This window comes from Pangasianodon hypophthalmus, chromosome 14, assembly GCF_027358585.1.
Source record: "Pangasianodon hypophthalmus isolate fPanHyp1 chromosome 14, fPanHyp1.pri, whole genome shotgun sequence".
Taxonomy (NCBI): Eukaryota; Metazoa; Chordata; class Actinopteri; order Siluriformes; family Pangasiidae; genus Pangasianodon; species Pangasianodon hypophthalmus.
Genome location: NC_069723.1, coordinates 14,322,229 through 14,343,113, shown reverse-complemented (window position 1 = coordinate 14,343,113; position 20,885 = coordinate 14,322,229). Strand labels below are relative to the sequence as shown.

Here is a 20,885-nt window from a genome sequence, read left to right as displayed (position 1 = left end):
AAAGTGAAAGTGATTAGTAGATAGATATTATCTCCACAGACGTCCTAAACAGAGAGTTGTGTAAATGAAACACACCCATAAACAACTTAAAGTTGTATGGGAGGAATATTATAAAGGCAGCACATGTGAGGTGATCTGGGAAAACCCTTCAGAGGTCACTGTGGCTGCATTCTAGCAAACAGCCACATGAGATGAAAAATCATGTTTTTCTGCCTAGAACTTACTTTGACAGCCCATCTTTAAGAAAGCATACATATATCTGACAACATGGAAATGTTTTTATTTTATTTATTTTAATCTTGACTAGGCTGTCTTCCTGCGAAGGAGTGCGTTTAACAAAAAAAAACAGTCAGTCTGTTAAAGAGTGGTTGAGAAGAGTAATGAAAAGAACACAGTATTATCAGTTCAGTTTGTAATCAGATATCAGCTGTCAAAATTATACTGTTGCACCGCAGTCGGAATGAAATCTTTACACGCAGTTTCCACCCTTTTCACTTTTGGAGTAAAGAGACTTGTGATTTTACAAGTCTACTTGTGGTTGAGATAAATGCAAAAGAGAAATATGTTTCAGATCAAGAAAACCTGTATCTTTAGTGGAGAATGTCAAAATTTTACCATATCTATTCAAACTTATGAATATTCATCAATGAAATCCAGTGTTACTATGAGCTCCTTCCATCTGGTATCACAAATTTATCAAAGATTTTTCTCTGTATGAAACAAGTTATCAGCAGTCTCATCTTAATGTCCCAGGAAATGCAAATCCATGCTTGCTTTCTAATAGTACACCATCATACAAAATATGAATAATTGATGATTTTCCTACATCTATATGTAGCCAATATTTCAGGGTAAAGTAGGCAGAGCTAATCTTGCTAAAGGAGCTGACAAGGAGAGTGGCACATATTGTGAATGCACATAAATAGCAAGAGTCTCATGTCAATACACTGTTATGTGATTGCGTGTAGCAGCTTCTGCACGGAACACTGTCAGGTCTGCTAGGACTAAAGTTTCTCAGCTAATTCATTAAAATCTGCTACAACACTCAAGTTTGTGACACAGTGATCTAAACCAGTATTCACTTTGCTGACAAAAACTAAGCAGAAAAATGCTGGTGGATAACTTTTTTCATAATGAAAACTAAACAATTCTCCCTTCTACATAAAACATATGATGAAATGTAATGGCATTTTATTTAACACATATTAAAACGAGGCCACCACCACCATACTTGCATGCTCGCTTTGGAAATACAGCTATACAGAGGAAGTCAGATGCACGGCGTGGTATTTTCTTCACCGCTCGTGGCGTGAAGCGAGACAAGAGGACGGCAATGCGGTCATGCACAGTGCTAGATAGACTGTGGACTGATGTTCCTTGATCTGTACATGTATTTTGGCACTTTATAGTTGGAGAATGATGACATATCATACCACTTACTTGGCTGGTAACATTAGCAATATTTTTCGACTATGACATGATTAAATCTTTTACCTTCTAGGAGAAAAGGAATTCTGTAGTGTCTGTCCTGTTAGGCTAATATAATAGAACTAGCAAACTTGATGACACGTCTTTGAAATTAATAAACTTGTACACTTAATAAAGTTTTATGAATTGCACATAGTGTAATAATTGTGGTCATTAGAGTAATGTTAGTAAATGTTCCCACATCCCTATGAAGGAATAGCTGCATGTTAGAGATACAGTCAGAGCTGTATGCTGGATTTAACTTACTAAAACAGTTCAGTTTATTCAGTTTATTAAAACTGCTGCAGTTCAACACTAAAACTTATAATTACCAAATGACTTACATGTGAGAATTACTACTGTGAATTTTCATCAAAAGACAGATTCAAACTAAATGCAAACAGGTTGTTAAATCTAACACTGACTTAAATCCTCAGCTGAACAGCGGGTAGCGTTACAGGGTCCCTGGTTCGATCCTGAGCTCGGGTTACTGTCTGTACTGAGTTTCTGTGTGGGTTATCCGGTTTCCTCCCACCTCCAAAAAACATGCTGGGAGATGGACTGGCTGCTCTAAATTGCCCCAAGGTGTGAACGAGTGTGTGAATGTGTGTGTGCATGGACTGGTGTCCCATGCTGGGTGTATTCCTGGGATAGGCTCCTGATCAACTATGACCCTGACCACGATAAAGCATTTACAGAAGATGAATGAATAACAAACCTGATTAACACACAGCATGCTGATTTGAACACTTCACACATAAAGAGAGTGTGTTATTACTCACTGCGTTGGCCATCATATAGGAGATAGCAATGAGCTCCCTCGACTAGTCACCAGTTTTCCAGCCTCCTGTAGACAGAAAGACACAAACACACATGTCAGGAGTATAGATATGCAACACATTTACTGATAATAACTTTAGTAATAATACTGAGGAATGACAAAAGTGTGTCAGAAGAGAAAGCGTCTCTATAATGCACAGATGTATAAAAGGTTTGTATGCATGAGTGTGTGTGATTAAATACAGTAGGCTGTGTGTCGGTACAGTTGATATATACTACTTATAGCACAAAAACACAGATGCGTCAAATCAAGCAAGGAAATGAACGCAGCCAGATGTGTGTTTCAGCCTGACAATCTCCTTTCTTCAACATTTTTATAGTAAGTGAACTTCATTTGCATACACTGGTCACGGTCCGATATTTAAGAAGATTAATAAGTGACTCATATTAATGTAGCATATAAGGGTGCTCTCTGTGTCCTTATCTCATATTGCTGTGCGTATGACACTAATTATAGGTCATCAACTGACCAAACACTGTACTATTCTCACTACCAGAGAAATTAACACATCACTTATGCAAATGCTCTACATGCTACAATCTTCCATGGTGTGGGTTTGCACATGTGAATATAACCATGATGAGCTGGTTCTAAGATCATACATTTGTCTGAAAAAAGGGACATCCAAGCAGAAATCCAAAATCCTGAATATATATTTATATGCAAACCATCAAATATTGGTCACAGAAGATGATAAGAGCTGTATGTAATGATATGCATGTATGGTGGTCTGGGAAAACTTTAACTTTTGACAATTTTGACATCTTCTCCTAAATATAGTTTTAAAAATACAGGCTGAAATGAACACTAAAATATGTTTCTATTTTGCATGGATCTCACACAAAATTCAAGTTATTCATTCATTCATTCATTCATTCGTTTGTGACTTCAACTCCCAGGGATGCCACACCCAGGGAGTCCAAGAAATGGTTGGGAAGGATGGCATACTCTCTCTTCCTTGTCAATCAAAGTGACAAATAGCCAATCATGGGCTTCTGTGAGCTCATGTATATAGAAGAGGGTTATATTGCTTTCTTTTAGGTGTGTTGCATTGTGTTGAATTGTGATGTAGCATGAGCAGCAGTCCAAAAAGATGTGGTAGAAAAAAAAGAAGGAAAAAAAAAAGGTTTCGTTCCAGCTGAAGGAGCACCATTTTGACAGCTGGTATATGATTTGGCTGAGAGATATACCGTTTACATCGTTTACATATCTGTACCGCAGTATGAACACCTTACGGTATTGATACAGCAGACAGCCGTGGTATAAGCAGCCTGTTTAGTCATATACAGCAACATAGGTCACATGCACCCAGTGCGTACAGTGAAAGCTAGCCAATCACGAATGTCTCCTTGATTGAGTGAAGACAAAGTGTACACAAATTTCTGCGCTGTAGAAATGAGTGCAACTAAAGACAGCGGTATGGATTTGGTTCCAAAAACAAAAGCGTCCTCTGTTATTTGGAGATATTTTGGGAGGATATATTTAGGAAAGAGGATGTAGAAGAGAGCGAGGTGTTATGCAGGGCTTGCCTCGTCAAAGTTGGAACACAGAAAGGCAGCACATCGAACCTTTCCATCACCTTACATAACACCGCAAAGCACTGTATGAAGAGTGTCTTGCGACAGGGCCAGACCACACATCCTTTACCAAACTTAAGCAAGCGTTAATCCCGAATGCATTCAGTAGCATAACGTCATACGTGTCTACTTCTAAAAGGCCAAAACCTTCTACATCATTAAAGACATGGTTCCTGTATACGCTGTTATGAAAGAGGGCTTCCAGAAAATGCTTCGCATGCTAGATAAGAGATGCAAACTACCATCACAAACCTACTTTACTCAGGTCTTCATACCCGAACTTTACAGTAAGTGCGGGACAAGTGTTAATGCCGAGCTACAACAAGTGGAATATTTTGCCACCACCGCAGACTTATGGTCCAGCCAGACATCTGAACTTACAGTCCATTTTATCAATAAGGGACTTCAAACTCGATGCTTGCACACTTCTTTCAGGGACAACATAGCACACAGCATGAACGAAGCTTTAGCATCATGGGGCTCACCCGAGGAGCAACAAGTCTGCAGATAACACATCCAACATGATGAAGGCTCTCACTGTGAATAAATGGATGTGTCTTCAATGTTTCGGACACAGGCTACACCTGGCAATTAGTAGGCTTTCTTAAAACGTATACACTAAGCATATATTATTGTTTTAAACTAGACCGTTTTTATTTGCGTAAACTTGGGCTACACTACCATAGTATTACGGATAATTTTACATCGCTTTGTGTACTCTGTGTACTTTATAATTGCCATTCTTTGTGGCGTATAGGTCTAATTAAATACGCCCAAAAAAGACAAAAAAAAAAGGGCATGCTAGAAGTTGTCATTGTTGTCATTTTGTTTTAGACTTGCTGAAGGCTTGTTTCACTCCTAATTTAAACAGAAAATACATTTGGTTCTTTTGGATTGTTATTTATTACGTTAATTTAGCCTATTTGTTGTAAATGAAGACACTGTAGGCGATATTGTGATCCATCACTGGGCTTAATAAAATCTTTTTGAAGGTAACTGCATTTTCCAGATTCTTCTGTGATAAAATAATTATGCTACGTTTAACTATCACTTCAAACATCAAGTGTGAAGGCACAGTCATATTCATATTGTTGTTGAAGTATTTGGTAAAAACACTAAGGCGTGGCATTTTTGTCCCTATCGCACAGCCCTAGTATGTGATTACAAACTGATCTGAACTGATTATCTTGCGTAATATCTAACAACTTGGTCAAATCATGATATTCACTGTGTGAGGAAATCACACTTAGCTAGCAAGGTTTTAAGTATAGGCAGACTGTTTGTTAAACTGGCTCCTTACAGAACATGATCTCTGCAGAAAGACAGCAAGGCAAGATTAAAAACTCGTTTAGGTGAAAAATATGTATGGTTGTTAAAGCTGAGTTGAAAAATATATTACAGGCACAAAAACCCCCTAAAATTTGGACCTGTTTGTCTGTCAGAATTCAGGCACAGCCACACCCGATGGGTTTTCCCAAACTTCCTCGGGTTTCTAACAAATACAGGTAACAATCACAGAACGAAAATGGTTAACGTATTGAGATGTGAAAGAGTTGTGAAAAGTATGATACGTCAATAAACGTTTAGAGGCAGACAATATGGCTAAAATATCATGTGATAAATGATACTAAACACATTTTTCAGGATACACACATACTACAATTTCTAGTTTTGCCAAGGGAATAAATAGTGGGGGAAAAAATCTGAAATACTGTTAAAAAGATTGTAACATCCTACAAGTTATTCCTGCCAGTGATAGAAGCATTGAAGATACCTGCAATATTCTATACCAGAACACAATATACCGTGATATTGTCCTGCTTTAGTGATGTCTGAGATTACATAGTGATATATGAGAATAATTTTACAGCACTCAGCCCTAGCTGTTTAACAGGTTATACTTCATTACTACTGCTATTGTGTTTGCAAGCAAATTCATGACCTAGGCATTTATCTGCTAATGTAGCCCATTTAAATTTATGGCATACATGAATAATCATGAATGATACTCGTCAAATGTTACACTGTTTCTAAACAGATAAGAAAGTCATGCAAGACTTGCAAAACCTTACACACTTCCAGCAGAAAAAAAACAGCAGAGAAATGTCTAAACGTCTAAATATATAATGCAAATTCAGCCATCTGCAGTATAGATGTTCCCTAAAAGTCGTCAACATCTTGCTCCACTTCGATTATTCTGTTTGTGTGTCTTTCATGCACCTGCTGACTGTTTGCGACTGCGGCTGCACACCTGCTGTAGCCTCCGAGGCGGCATTTCACTCGCATTCAGCTAAAGCTCTACCTTTCCTGATAACGCACAACCTTCACAGTTCATGAAACAGACAACTTTCCATTGATAAAACAAATATAAATATTATATTAAAAACCGGATACACTAACTGAATAAAACTGACTTGAATATAGGGGTGAGCAATGTGGCATAATAAGAACGATATTAGAAAAGTCTTTTCACAATACAGGATATTTAGATTTGATTACATGCCACCACATCTGCAGGGCAAAAACAAAACAAAACAAACAAAAAAAATAACAATTTCAGTGATACTGGTGTTTAAAATAGAAAGCAAAAATTATTTTAAAAGAAAAAAAAACCCAAACATCCAATCAGCTAGCTGCTACAACTAGGGAACAATACTCTCAAAAATGAGCATTATGTAATCTACTGAGATATTAATATTGTCATATTGCCCAGGAATTCATTTTCCAAAATGCGTAGAATCAATATTATGGTTGAACCCTTGAATCTGGTGGTGCTGATTAATTTTCTTAAACAGGAGTTGTATAAACTCTTCGTGATTATTTCTGTAAGGAGATGGTTACTGAACAGGAAGGAGTCTCCAGTGTCAGCACTAACAGTCGGAGGTAAAGTTATTGCGTTAAGTTTAAGGAAACAGGACCATCTTTAGGCCTGAGGGCTTTGCAGTTTCTCAGTCACATGACAAGCTGCAATTTTTTTGTCTTCAAAACAGAAAGAAGAGGCAGGGGAGGTAATGACTGGTTATAGCTGTTATATACTGTAACCCAAGTGATAACAGCACCATTACATATAATTATAAATTATAAATACAAAAGCATATGTTGTTCTTTAATAAATAAATACTATAACAGCATGTCCTGTTATGTATTATTTCTTACTTAGCAAACTGATAATCATAAGCAATAAGCATAAAAATAAGCATAATAATCTGTAGTAGTTAGAATTACTCTGTCACTTGTACCCTTTCCCAAAAAATATGAAATACTGGGGGAATTATAAACCTATTTTTACACACATCTTGTTTTCATAACCCATGTATTCACGCAAACATGTGCACGCACACACACACAATTAGATTTTATTGAATTCTCAGTGATTGAGGAACAGCCCTACTGTCTCGTGTTTGCATCAAATTACAAGTAATCACATGTATAAAACACTGAGCACATTCTCTGCAGTGATGTAAGAGAAAATGAGGAAAGTAAGCAAACGTTTGTGTGCAAATATTTCACATCTGAACTGACTTTAGCACCAAAACTGAGCTGATCATATCCAATACCACACAGCACGACTGTGAGTAACTCTACAGATATTTTGATAATAGAAAAGTCTGGGATGATAAAATGCCACCCCAACCATGCCAAAAAAACAACAACAACAAAACAACCAAAAACGAAGAAAACTAGTTTCAGTCATTTTGGTATCATTGTGTACTTTCAATATCGCTATGATCGAATCCTAGAGTTTTCAGCAGAATATTAGTTTTTAGCAAACTAGTGGTTGGAAAGTAATTAGTGCACGACCTCATACTGATTGAATGCTAGCAAAGACAGTCCTTAATTGTCCGCAGTAGTTGGAATTACTTTGCCATCTTTATAAGTATCTTAATAATTATGTTTGCAGCCCAAGATGTCTGGTGATAATTCCAACAATTTAACAAAAGCTTAAAAAATTGAAAATAAATCACTTGTAAAAAGGAATGCAAATTGAAATGTTCGGTAAACGCAAAATGTCCAATTGGACTTTTTATCCAATTAGATGATCTCCTACTTTTTAAATCCCAGCCAACCATGTGTGCAAGTGTGCGCATGTGTGTGTTGTGTGAGAAAGAGAAAGAGCAGGAGAAACAGAGAGAGAGAGAGAGAGAGAGAGAGAGAGAGAGAGCGCGTGTCGCCGGTCGGTCTTGCTGAGGGAAGCCATGGGAGAGGCATTAAGCCGACAGCTGGTGAGCCTGCCTGTGTTGAAGGGGGAGATGAAAAGACCCTGCTGCCCCCCATATCCCATCAGACCCCTGCTGCAGTCCCACATAAAGGCCTTTTGTCCTGCGAGGGAGAGGCCGAATAGAGAAACCACAGAGTCCTTCAAAGTGGCTGCAGCTCTCCCTTTTTCCTCTATATCTTCCCTTTCCTTTATCATTCTCTAAGAAGATGTCCACCCCCCAAATGCAATTGAGCTCTGCACACAATGGGTTAAACGCATAGCTGCAAAGGACACGACACTCTGAGACAACTTGTTGCTGACTAAGAAGTGAAAGCAGGTGTAGAGTCAAGCAGTATGGGTTCAAACTAGATGTTTAGCATGCGTTACTGATGCAATTTTTCACCTTTATTACTGATTCCAAAGTTCACACTGCTCATCACCTCATTCCACACACAGCAAACAGCCTTCACAAAGAAACACGTGCAAGATTTTCAGCACTGTTTGCTTTCTTGCCTGGATTTATGATGTCAGTCAGTGCAACGGCAATCAGGTGTGTGCTTGTAAGACTTGATTTGCATTTAACACAAATAGTATCTCATTACAACTTATACATGATAATATACAGTCATGTGACACAGCTGCCACTTGAATTTGATGAATGTTTTACCTTGCCAAAAGAGAAAAATAAATTATTATCCAATCATATCAGGTTGCAAAGCCCTCACCCTGTTTCACACAAAAATACTTAGATTATGGGTTTTTAATTGCACTCTACTTCCATAATATGCAAAAATGAACTGAATATGGTATCTGCACTTCATGCTATATGGCAGAAGTTCTTAGAATGCACTTGGTTATGAGCTGTAAACTGGACATTAACATGTCTCACCACACTGAACCAAATGTGTTCAGACTGTGGAAAACACTCGCCTAAGCTAAATCTAGATTGAGACAAGAAGGATCCAGTAGAGTTACATTTGGTAATATAGCAGAAGTTGTAACAAACAGCAAAATCCAATAAGACTACAGTCCAATAGAGACAGCGCGACAGCCTCCTTCACATCTGGCATTAACACGCGTCCTGGCTGATCGGACAGCAAGTGGCCAGCGCCTCCAAGACACACTGTGATTCGAGCACTCAAACCACATTCGGAGGTGGTCTGGGACACATCTGGCCACATCACATTTAAATAGTGGATGTGAATGCGTCTCGATGCGTCCCAGACAGCAACAAAGGACCGCCTGATCAACTGCGTTATATATAGTGGTGTGAAAAAGTGTTGGCCTGATTTCCAATCTTTTTGCATGTTTGTCACACTTTAATGTTTCAGATCATCAAACAAATTTAAGTATTAGTCAAAGACAACACGAGTAAACACAAAACACAGTTTTTAAATGAAGGTTTTTATTATTAAGGGAAAACAAAATCCAAAACTACATGGCCCTGTGTGAGAAAGTGTTTGCCCCCTTAACCTAATAACTGGTTGGGCCACCCTTAGCAGCAACTACTGCAATCAAGCGTTTGCGATAACTTGCAATGAGTCTGTCACAGCGATGTGGAGGAATTCTGGTCCACCCATCTTTGCAGAATTGTTGTAATTCAGCCACATTGAAGGGTTTTCAAGCATGAACTGCCTTTTTAAGGTCATGCCACAGCATCTCAATAGGATTCAGGTCAGGACTTTGACTAGGCCACTCCAAAGTCTTCATTTTGTTTTTCTTCAGCCATTCAGAGGTGGACTTGCTGGTGTGTTTTGGATCATTGTCCTGCTGCAGAACCCAAGTTCGCTTCAGCTTGAGGTCAGGACAGATGGCCGGACATTCTCCTTCAGGATTTTTTTGGTAGACAGCAAAATTCATGGTTCCATTTATCACAGCAAGTCTTCCAGGTCCTGAAGCAGCAAAACAGCCCCAGACCATCACACTACCACCACCATATTTTACTGTTGGTATGATGTTCTTTTTCTGAAATGCAGTGTTACTTTTACGCCAGATGTAATGGGACACACACCTTCCAAAAAGTTCAACTTTTGACTCGTCAGTCCAAAGTCTTGGGGATCATCAAGATGTTTTCTGGCAAAACTGAGACGAGCCTTTATGTTCTTTTTGCACAGCAGCGGTTTCCGTCTTGGAGCTCTGCCATGCAGACCATTTTTGCCCAGTCTCTTTCTTATGGTGGAGTCATGAACATTGACCTTAACTGAGGCAAGTGAGGCCTGCAGTTCTCTGGATGTTGTTGTGGGGTCTTTTGTGACCTCTTGGATGAGTCGTCGCTGCGCTCTTGGGGTAATTTTGGTCGGCCGGCCACTCCTGGGAAGGTTCTCCACTGTTCCATGTTTTCGCCATTTGTGGATAATGGCTCTCACTGTGGTTCGCTGGAGTCCCAAACCTTTAGAAATGGCTTTATAACCTTTTCCAGACTGACAGATCTCAATTACTTTCTTTCTCATTTGTTTCTGAATTTCTTTGGATCTCGGCATGATGTCTAGCTTTTGAGGATCTTTTGGTCTATTTCACTTTGTCAGGCAGGTCCTATTTAAGTGATTTCTTGATTGCAAACAGGTGTGGCAGTAATCAGGCCTGAGTGTGGCTAGAGAAATTGAACTCAGGTGTGATAAACCACAGTTAAGTTATGTTTTAACGGGGGGGCAAACACTTTCTCACACAGGGCCATGTAGTTTTGGATTTTGCTTTCCCTTAATATTAAAAACCTTCACACACACACACACACACACACACAAAAAAAACATTGTATATAAAACAAATGGAAAATATGTAATCAGTGTGCGAGACTGTTAGGGAATCGTGCTAAAGGGTAGAGCGTTCAGTCGCTAGGTTAACGGATAAAGGCGACGCTATAACAACAGATACGAAAGCAGCTGCTTTTCATAGCTTCATCGTCTCATCTCTCATTCATTTTGAAGTTTTGTTAGCAGACCACACGATTAAATAAATAAATGCTGCAGAAGACTGAAGTAATAAATGTGTGTGACAGCCTTTCTGCAGCGGAAATGATGTATGAAATCCAATCACGACTAGTCACTGAAGACACATCCACAATGCCAGGCGTGAACAGCTATGTGTCTCGGCTGTCTACCTGTGATCCCATCACCCAGGATGCACGTTAACGCCAGGTGTGAACAGGGCCTTAAATATCACTGATTCTACCACTGGGCAATTTGACGATATGATACTGATATTGTCATAAATTACGTCACAATACATGTTTAAGCTGTGAAATGTTGGTGCAGTTGAACTCAATTGTCACAAATGGTAGCACATTAAAACTCTGTATCATAATACACACGATAATGTTAAACACCTGCCCGACTGAGCACATTCTGATTATTATTCATGATAAATATCACATCTATCATCAGCACTGAACTTACATACAGTAACAAGTCACTTATCGGACATTAACATCTATTTTGTGCAACCGTTTCATGTTTGTCCTCCTTGTTGCTTGTTTTGATGACCGGGATTCTTGAGATCTCATCATTTTAAAAAAAATCCAGACATTTAAAACACTTTTAACCGATTGATTTTAAAACTTTTCAGACTTTCCTCATTTTTAAAAGGTTGTAAACTGTCATGAACAGGTAAAAAAAAAAAAAAAAAAAAGATATATGATGTGTATTATTGTGTAGACAAAAAGAAAAGACTGATTTTATCCATAATTTTCCCAAAACCCAGCCTGGAAGTCAGTGCATTTAAATTCCTCAGACTCAAGAAATGGTGACAATTAAGTAAAAATCATTAAAAAAAATCTGATTATTTCTTAAATGTGGCACTACAGACTGGTTGGTCCATTTGTTCGTTCATTCGTCTTCTGTAAGCGCTTGTAAGGAGGATGAATCCGGAGCCCACCATGGGAATACTGAGCACGAGGCAGCAATATTCACCATGAATGGGACTGGCCCTTTCCTAGCAAGCCTTAATCTCATGATACATGTGATATGATTGTTTCTGTCATATCTGTGCCATTATAAAGAATATACACTACAGCTAAACCCTCTCATCATTCTGCCTACTTCACCGGCTCAAGGCTACTGACCTGGAAGAGGTGACTCTGTTAGATCTGCTGGAAAAGAACAATACTAACATGGGAGTGAAAAACGCTGGTCAAAGGCTCTCTCTGCTGGAGGTCACAGTCTGTTAGTCTAATCAGGGCTGAACCGGAGAGAAAAGGTTAACTAGAAGCTCTCCTCCACCACACAGTGAGTTCAGAAAGCATAAACTACGCTGGGTGGAGTGGGGGGTGAGTGTCAGAGCGTCCGAGTCCACCCTCACGCTCTCCACACAGTGACCCCCTCCATCTGTCACCAGTGCAGCACCATGGCAGTCTATCACCATGGCAACAGGGTCACTTAGTATGATCGTACAACAGAAATGCTCATCTGTGCATGTGTTTAAAAGCCTAAATGTACTGACAAGGCTTCAGATCCAATACAAATGCCCTAAATCTGCGTTCTGAAATTATTCACATCATCGTGAGGGCAGCTGAAGATTGGACTGGTTTCACAAGCTATTAATCTGAATCAGTAGTCAGCAGGAGGGCCTGAATAGCACGAGCTACACAGAGGACAGGGGAAGGACGGAGAGGACAATGGGTTTAGGATACATACCATGAAATCTCACATATCACGTGTGTGAGGTGGTCTGGGAAAACCCATCAGTATCGCTGTGGCTGAATTCTGGCAAACCATTAAAAATAAGATGAAAATCTGGTTTTGACCAAAATATGTTCTGACACCTCAACTTTAAAGAAATCATATATATATTTCACCAAAATGAAATGGAAACAGTTTTATTCACTTTTTATTCTTTCCTAGGCTTGCAAAGATGACATTGGGTAAAGAGCCAGCAGTCAATCTGCCTAAAGAAACCCTTCTAGCTACACCTAAGTGTGATTTCCTCACACAGCGAATGTCAGGCTTTGATCAAGTTGCTGGATAGCTACATGCTGTAGCAAAATGGAAATAAGCCTAATCAGTTCGGTTTGTAATCAGACACCGGCTGTCAAAAGGTGTGTTATGGAATCTTCAAACAGCATTTTCACTAAAATAGTATAACTTTCTTTGTGATCGAGATTTGTGCAAAAAAAATTAAACATTCCAGTTCAGGAAAGCCCACAACTTTCAGAACTATGTATAGTAGAAAAATGTCACCATTTGAAGGGTGTTTCCAGGCCAACACACACAGGACTATACTGGGAGACAGAAAAAAAGAGAAAGTGAAATATTCTGGAGAGCTACACAACATTTCTTGAGAAATTTCAGACAGATGGCTCACAGCAGCTGGACATGCAAGCTGTAAGAGTTCAAACTCAGTAGCGCTTTAGAAGCTCTTTGAATGTTCAGAAACACTTTTCATTTCTACAAGTCAGATTAGGTCTTCTGTGTGCCATGAGCAGCTCCATTGTAATCAGGTTTCATCAAGTGATTGTGACTGTCACACAGGTCAAGTTGCAATATCAACATATACGTAGCACTACAATCACCAAAACAACAATACACAGGCTATTTTAGTGCTCTAGCCTGTATTGTGTAGCCCTTCTTTAGAAATGACATACATTTAATATACCCTAGACATCTGATCTAATACCGAGTGTCAACATGAGATCAGTTCTGGATCAGCATCAGATCAGACTTTACATATTTTCTGATCCGCTCAAATAACATTTCATGCCTCTAGAGCATGTTGCACATGAATACAGGACGCAACTTTTCCTCAAGCCTAACGACAACGTACCTCAAATCTCTTGCAGAGAGTGGTGTGTTTACCTGTTCGGTGCAGTTCGTTTTGGCAGATGTGAACACAGCAATAAAACTCTGATATGGACCAAAATAAGCAGTCCAAGACTGACTGAGAGAAGTGATCTCAGTTCCCTTTCAAGTGAACTCTAGACTAGTTCAGCTGCAGCAAGAAAAGCGATTCGAACCCTGCATGGTCACGACTGCAGGAAACGAACCAAACATGCTGTGCATTTTTGGGTTGTGGCATTGTTTTTTTTTAATGAACTAGTTTTAAACTTGTTATTGTATTATTTAATCTTTTAATCCTTAATATTTTAATTCTTTGTGTTCTCCGTGATTTCGCAGACCTGCTTATCTTTCTCCATTACAGTATTTCTGTACAATAAATAAAAGAATTTTATGTTTTTAGCCCTATCCCCTCTTAAACGCCGTACAGCACCAATAGCTGTGGACTTGACCCAAGATGGCAGTATCAGTTATCGGCAAGGCTCGGGACTCTGTATCAGTATCAAAAATTGAAAAAGTGGGGACAGTGCATTCCTAATATTGACTGACATTTAATAATAAGCTCAAAATATCTCAAGGATTTAAGAGATAACTCATGGCAGAGAGTAGGAATAGAAGTAAATGTTATTAGAGTGAGTCAACTACAGCAGGCCCAAAATTGGTTCTGGTTTATTTGAACATTCTGTAAATATCTCCGTCTAACATCACTGTATCATCTGGTAAGATACGGTCCACAAACACAGCCAAAGGAAAAGCTCTAATGCATGTTCCAAGCAAAATCCAAACAACAGCCTGGGTACAATTTTTATTTCCCAATATTCTCAGGACAATACACAGTGCCCTAAAGGTCTTAACTGACGCGCACAATCACAAAGTTTTCCCCCTCCACAAGTACAATTGCATCACATGGGTCTGAAGCAGCCAGGAAACTCACCGCTGGAGCTTCTGTTTCCCAGAATGGAATAAGTAATGTTGCAAGGTGAAGGGAGGATATGTTCTGCTTCTCAGCGCCGACTCGTATGCGCACGCTCACGCCAAAACAGCACAGTGTCTCATGGGACACGTTACAGTGACACAATGGAGTACACAGCACTGAGCTCAACAGCTGTGAAATGGCGCCAAAAGGGACGCATAAGGCTTCCTCTGGCCTGCTGTCATTCCCACACAAATGCACAGTTCCAAAGCTTTACATGATTTGCACAAAAAAAAATCTTAGATGGAAATAAGCCACAAGGCAGTAAAATTCGAGCAGCTGCTCAGTAAAGTGTTTAGGGAAGTTTATGCACCAAGAGGCTCACTTGGGCCATATTCTAGCACAAATGAGACACAAATGGACACGATCCCAAGGTGGCAAGTAGCAGAGAGGGTTGGGCACCTGTCACACAGACACTATGAGCTCCTGGTGGGGGTCTCGTTTTCCCTCGCCTCTACACGAGGGATTAAATGTGCAGGCCGTCTGCAAGGGATCACCAGATGTCTGCTTTAAATCTCACAATCTGTACAGGAAGCTAACAAGCCAAAGGCATTACAACAACTATATTCAGACTTGCAGGTCCTCAATGACCACAACGGCTTAATTAATAAATAATAAAAAAAAAAGATTAACATCTTCATGTGTATATTTTCAGCAGTGTTGGTGCTGGAACCCTATTAACTGGAACCAGGAGCTACATGTAGACAAAATCATGTCCCTTCTTCCTGAAAACCATTCAAATGAGGTTACATTTTAAATTCTGTCCAGCAGGAAACTGTATGATTGTCACTAATAGATCTTCTCAGACTCAGGTTTTTAAATTATGTTGTAAAGCTCAGACTTTACTACTGACAATGATCGTAATTTTCCTGAACAAACTCTATAGCTGTATGGTGGTATCTGCTGGTTGGCTGAAAGTTTGCACCAAGGTTTGCTGTGACATGGTTAGCTTTAATCAACAACAAACAGAGCAAAGGAACAAATAGGGGTTCACAACACTGAAAATATTCCTGTCCTGCATCTGAGAGTATTTTGAAATCTCACACAAACACAGCTTGCTTTTTTTTTTTTTAAATTTCCTAGATCATTAACAGTCCAAGAAGAAGTCATGCCACCACATTTGCCTAATAGATGCTCAAAGAACTCAAAAGGATCGCTGTATTAAATCAACTACCAAAAAGGTACAATAAACATTTCTAGAAGGTGTAGAATAAAACATGTCCAAAAATAATAAATGGATTAATCTTAAAAAAAAAAAAATCATAGTTGCAGACTAGCGAAAGAAAAAAATATCAGCCAGACTGCTCAAAAGCTCATTAGTCAATAGTTAAGCACTGAGATGAACAAAAACATGCCTAAAAATAAAAGAAAGCAAAGGCTTTGAACATACCCAAGGGTTATATAGGCGCTTTCACATTACGCCAGGAGATGATGTCAATAAAATCCTTGACCAATTACTCAAAATTCAATTCAATGAAAAACAGGCTTCCTGTAAAACAATAGAGCTTTGAGACTTCTGCTTTCAAATACAATGTCATGCACATCAGAGAAAAAAGTAACCTCAGTTGGTATAAACAAATCATTCACGTCGACCCGACGCTGGCTTCCTCCTCCTACGCTTCTGGCTTCCAAGTCTTCAATCAACAACCACCATGGAATCTGTTTTAGGGTAATCAACAACCTGGAGCCTTTTTTAACTGAAGGGTGTATTCTGTAGTGTTACTATATAATGTGGCGAGGGTACTGTGCAGTTTTATTTTAGAACATGTAAGAGTTCGAATGATTTGTTGTGATGTCCCATGATTCCTCAGTACAGTATAAGATTATACCATGTACAATTCACAGCTACTGTATGAGCGGTTAAATTAAAATGCAGAGAGATGCTACACTTACTAGTTCATGTTCAGCATGAGTAATAAAATACTTATGTTTGACATATATCTTATTGTTGTATTACTGTACAGAATCCATACGAACGCTCAAGCAAAACAATCAAACACTCAAGAAAGCTCAATAAAACTTGCCATCTTAATGAGCTCTAATGAGAATGACAAGGGTTAGGAATATACCCATATCATTTTTCCATTTTTAATACAACACACTATAAAGGCTTTGAGGACTGGATACCAGATACAGATCCTATACTGACATTCTTAGTAATAAAGCCGAATGTTTGCCCAATGTCTGCTGAACGTCTGGAAGCTGGTGTAAACGTCATTACATTGCATAAAACGTCACGTGGTGATGACACCATACTTTGTGTTCTCTGTATAAGAGTGTCTCTAAAATTATACACACATACACACATATACATATACATATTATATATATCAGATTTGACTGGATATCGATCACGATTTCCCTGATTGGGATTTGATGCTTGATCTCAATTTGTTGCTCAATCTTCCACTGGATCAAATTCACTCCTATAATGTAGCCTCTACAGAGTGTCCCAAAAGTCTCCATACATTGGGGAAATGAACGCTTTTTAACCAAAATGTCTTCCAAAATTTTTCATACTTAGTCTATATTAGATAGTTTTTTTCAGACTGCCTTTAAGAATACCTTTGAAAAAAAAAAACAAAAAAAAAAAAAACATATTGAAATCATTCTCATGGCTTGATTGGGAAGCTGTCGCAAGGTTGCAATGGACTTTAACAGGAAACATGACAAGCACATCACACACGACACAGTTGCCAAATTTATTAAGAGATTCAAAAAGACTGGAAGTGTTGTGGACCAACCGAGAAGTGGATGTCCATGAACATGCACTGGCGAAAGCACAACCTACATGGTGCTGGCATACACTGTATTATGTATGGAGACTTTTTGGACACCCTGTAGTGGGAATATTTAAAATAACCACTGTCTGTGCTAAATTAATATAAATAGCATTTACATTACAGAAAAGTGCTTCTAGACACTAGAAGATTCTTTAGACTGCCTATCCTACTTTTTTTTTTTTTTTTTTATGAAAATGAAAAGACTAACATACCATTTGGGGGGAAAGAAATACAGAATACTAAGAACCTTTAAGAGCATTTTAACAATATTTTAACCAGATTATATGGTTTTAAATAAGCATTCTGGATGCATAATCATATTGTAATCATCTCATACTGACCCGGTCACAGTGTAGATACAATCACACTACTGTCTCTTTTTTTTTTAATAAATATGGCAGCTTTAAGCAACTAAACCAGGGGGAAGGGGGGTAGATATTTATGAAATGGCCCTGAGTCAGCTGGTATTCACCTAAAAATGCCCCTACAGAAGGAAGTCTGAATACTAATAGAGCGACATGGTGAGATATGGATATAGATATAGATATATAAATATAGGCATGCACCTTCTCCTCAAGGTCAAGTCGCTGAAATAACCCATCTGCTCCAGGACATGAGAGCAAACTCTAGTCAGCATGCCCGTGTCCACACACAGCACACACCATGAGCGGAAATGTGCAAATTGCAAAGTTTACAGAACAACGCCCGGCTGAAACAAGAGCTCAGGCACTTTGCTTTCAGTATTGCGTGGCGCGTGCAAGCACTGAGCCCTGCGCCAGCACACACAGCAGCTCACGAGCACAGGCTTTTCCTCAACTTCACTGCTGTGCACTGGACCACAGGGATACCATGACAGCGCTTTACCCGGTGCTGCTCAGCTCCCAGCTAGTTTACTTCACACAATAAACCCTGAGAAGCAGCTTTAACTCTCATACTTGTGTATTTTGCAATAATATCTAACTTTTTTCCTCCACTTGTTGTAGCCAGCTTCTTATTTTGCTATGCATCAAGCACACACTGACTGATTTCCCATTCAGTTGCATTCAGTTGGAGCTTTGCAAAGTCAAGTACAATCATGGAAATTAGCGCTAGCCAGTAGTAGGCGTTCATTCCAAAATGTACACACTATATTTCCTTTGAATTAATCTCGATTTCGCACAGAAATTTCACACTAAGCTCACTCAAGCTGCGAGCTGATGATAAGCGCGCGAGCACTTTTCCATACAAGCTGTGCTTTAAACACTCTCTGAACTTCTGCCACTGTTCATATTCTCCACAAAACATATCATTACCTCTACTGGAATCCGCAGCCTCGACTGGAAATATCCTAAAAACTCGGAGCAAAATTAGCAAATTAAAAATATATATCTCACTACGCAGAACTGTATGTTTGACAGGGACAGCTCGAACTCCTCCGGCCCTCGCTTTACTTCCTGAGTGCCGAACTCTGCACCCAAGCTTGGCGGTGGGAGCAAGCCGTCCTCTCTGATTGGTTACACCCGCCCATGACGTAGAACCCTGTCTATGAGATGATTGGATAATCCACAATGAGACCGGCCCTCACAACTCGCTCGACGCACAAAGAAGTCGCGTGCGGTGGAAGTGATCGAGTAAATAAAGGCTGAATCCCGATATAGGTGCCCTACACAGGGGGTGAAATAATAGCTGTAACATCCTAACTAGTGACCTATAAATTAAACTCCGAGTCAATTGGGATTCTGCCAAAGTAATTTAAAAATCTTCATGGCTGAATTGAATTAGTTGAAAAAGACAAAGAAGGGACTGAGGAGCAATGCGTTTTTTGTTTTTTTTTTGTATGGAAAGTCGGTCATTTTAATAAACTTTGATTTATCAGCGCACATAAAGCGTTCAAGTTACATTTTACTAAAAGAGAGAACGTACAAAAGTGAAATTAAAACCCTGTATATTCATTTGCTTCAAGTGCTATACTGACCAAACATATCTTACCAAACATAGCCACTAGAAAAGAGTCTATTCATTAGGGAGACATGTTCAGCTGCCAGTTTATTAGGTATACCTAGCTTTATCTACACTCAACTGGGATTTTTATCTCACATACACACACACACACACACACAACATAAAGGCACTATGTGTACAGTTATTGACTGGGGCCCATCTGTTGCCCTCCTCTGAAAACCCCATCCTCCTATCCCCTCCCTGAAAACAGAGCATCACATAAGACCACTGCCAAGATACCATTCAGCTGACTCCATGATTGTGGTGCCATAGAGCAATCAGCATTGAATCTTAAAAAAAAAAAAAATTGTATTTAACCATGCTATCTATTTCAGTCAACATTATCACATTTTTTTTGCTTCTTCTTCTTTTCTTTTTCTTTCTTTTTTTTTTTAACAAGGGTACTTTGCTGACAAAATGTTAACTAGCACCCATGTTAATGGCATAATGGCATTACAGGAATTCTAATGAGCTACTTTGCTTATATTTTAAATCCATTATTTTAGTTTCAACCTAGAAGTTGGGGAACAGGGTTGTACTTTCAAACTGACTTTGTCAGCCAAGATCATTGAAAATAAAGAAAAGAATGAAAGAACATCTTTATTTTCTTCCCATGATCTTTCAGAAATTTGGATGATGCAACTTCCTGTTGAATATGTGACTTGTGAAATAATCAATTTCACACGGCTGAATATGTTCGGGTAATAAGGTTGAGTTGTTGACAAAACTAAAATGTAGATTTTTCATGAACTATAATGGATTTCAAGCACGAGGTGTTAAAAGGACTCTCGCATTAATAAAAAAAATAAGAATCTACTGAAATATTTTAATGATTAGCTTGCAAGGTAAAGTGTAGTTATAGTGGTCCTGGATAGGCAAAAATACTGTTTCTTAACTGATGTAGATAGGTTTTATTAATGTTTTATTAAAGAGATTGAAGCATGCACATAGATTTTTGTGCAAGACACTTTACCTATGTTTAAAATGTCTTTTACCTTTACTTAAGATATATATTTGTAAATGTAATGTCAGTGGAACACGAATGGCATCCCAGTTTGTCTTGTGGACAGTGGTAGCTTAGTGGTTAAGACGTTGGACTTCTGGGCCTTTAAGCAACCCTCAATATAAAAATATAAATGAGATAAATGTAAGTCACTCTGGATAAGGGCGTCTGCCAAATGCCATAAATGTAATGTAATATCTGGTGGACAGCATGCCAGTCACATGACAGTCACATGATGGTGGGAAGATTGTGGGTGTTATACTGGTAAGAACATATCCCTTGAAGTAAAGGTGCTGGG

General features: G+C 38.9%; 1 protein-coding gene across 2 annotated transcripts in view; it reads right to left on the bottom strand.

Annotated features, from left to right (window-relative positions):
* tfdp2 (transcription factor Dp-2) overlaps positions 1 to 19,041 on the bottom strand; it is a 42,178-nt gene extending 23,137 nt beyond the window's left edge. Inside the window, exons 1-2 of one of the 2 annotated variants that reach the window (XM_026934937.3) lie at positions 18,897 to 19,041; positions 2,250 to 2,314 (exon numbers count right to left, since the gene is read on the bottom strand). In XM_026934937.3, coding sequence (XP_026790738.3) covers positions 2,250 to 2,264 — 15 coding nt within the window. In that variant the 5' untranslated portion in view covers positions 2,265 to 2,314; positions 18,897 to 19,041. Of the gene's footprint in view, positions 1 to 2,249; positions 2,315 to 16,211; positions 17,761 to 18,896 lie in introns of those variants that run through there. The other variant, XM_026934938.3, reaches the window with a different exon arrangement.
* Positions 19,042 to 20,885: the final 1,844 nt, after the last annotated feature.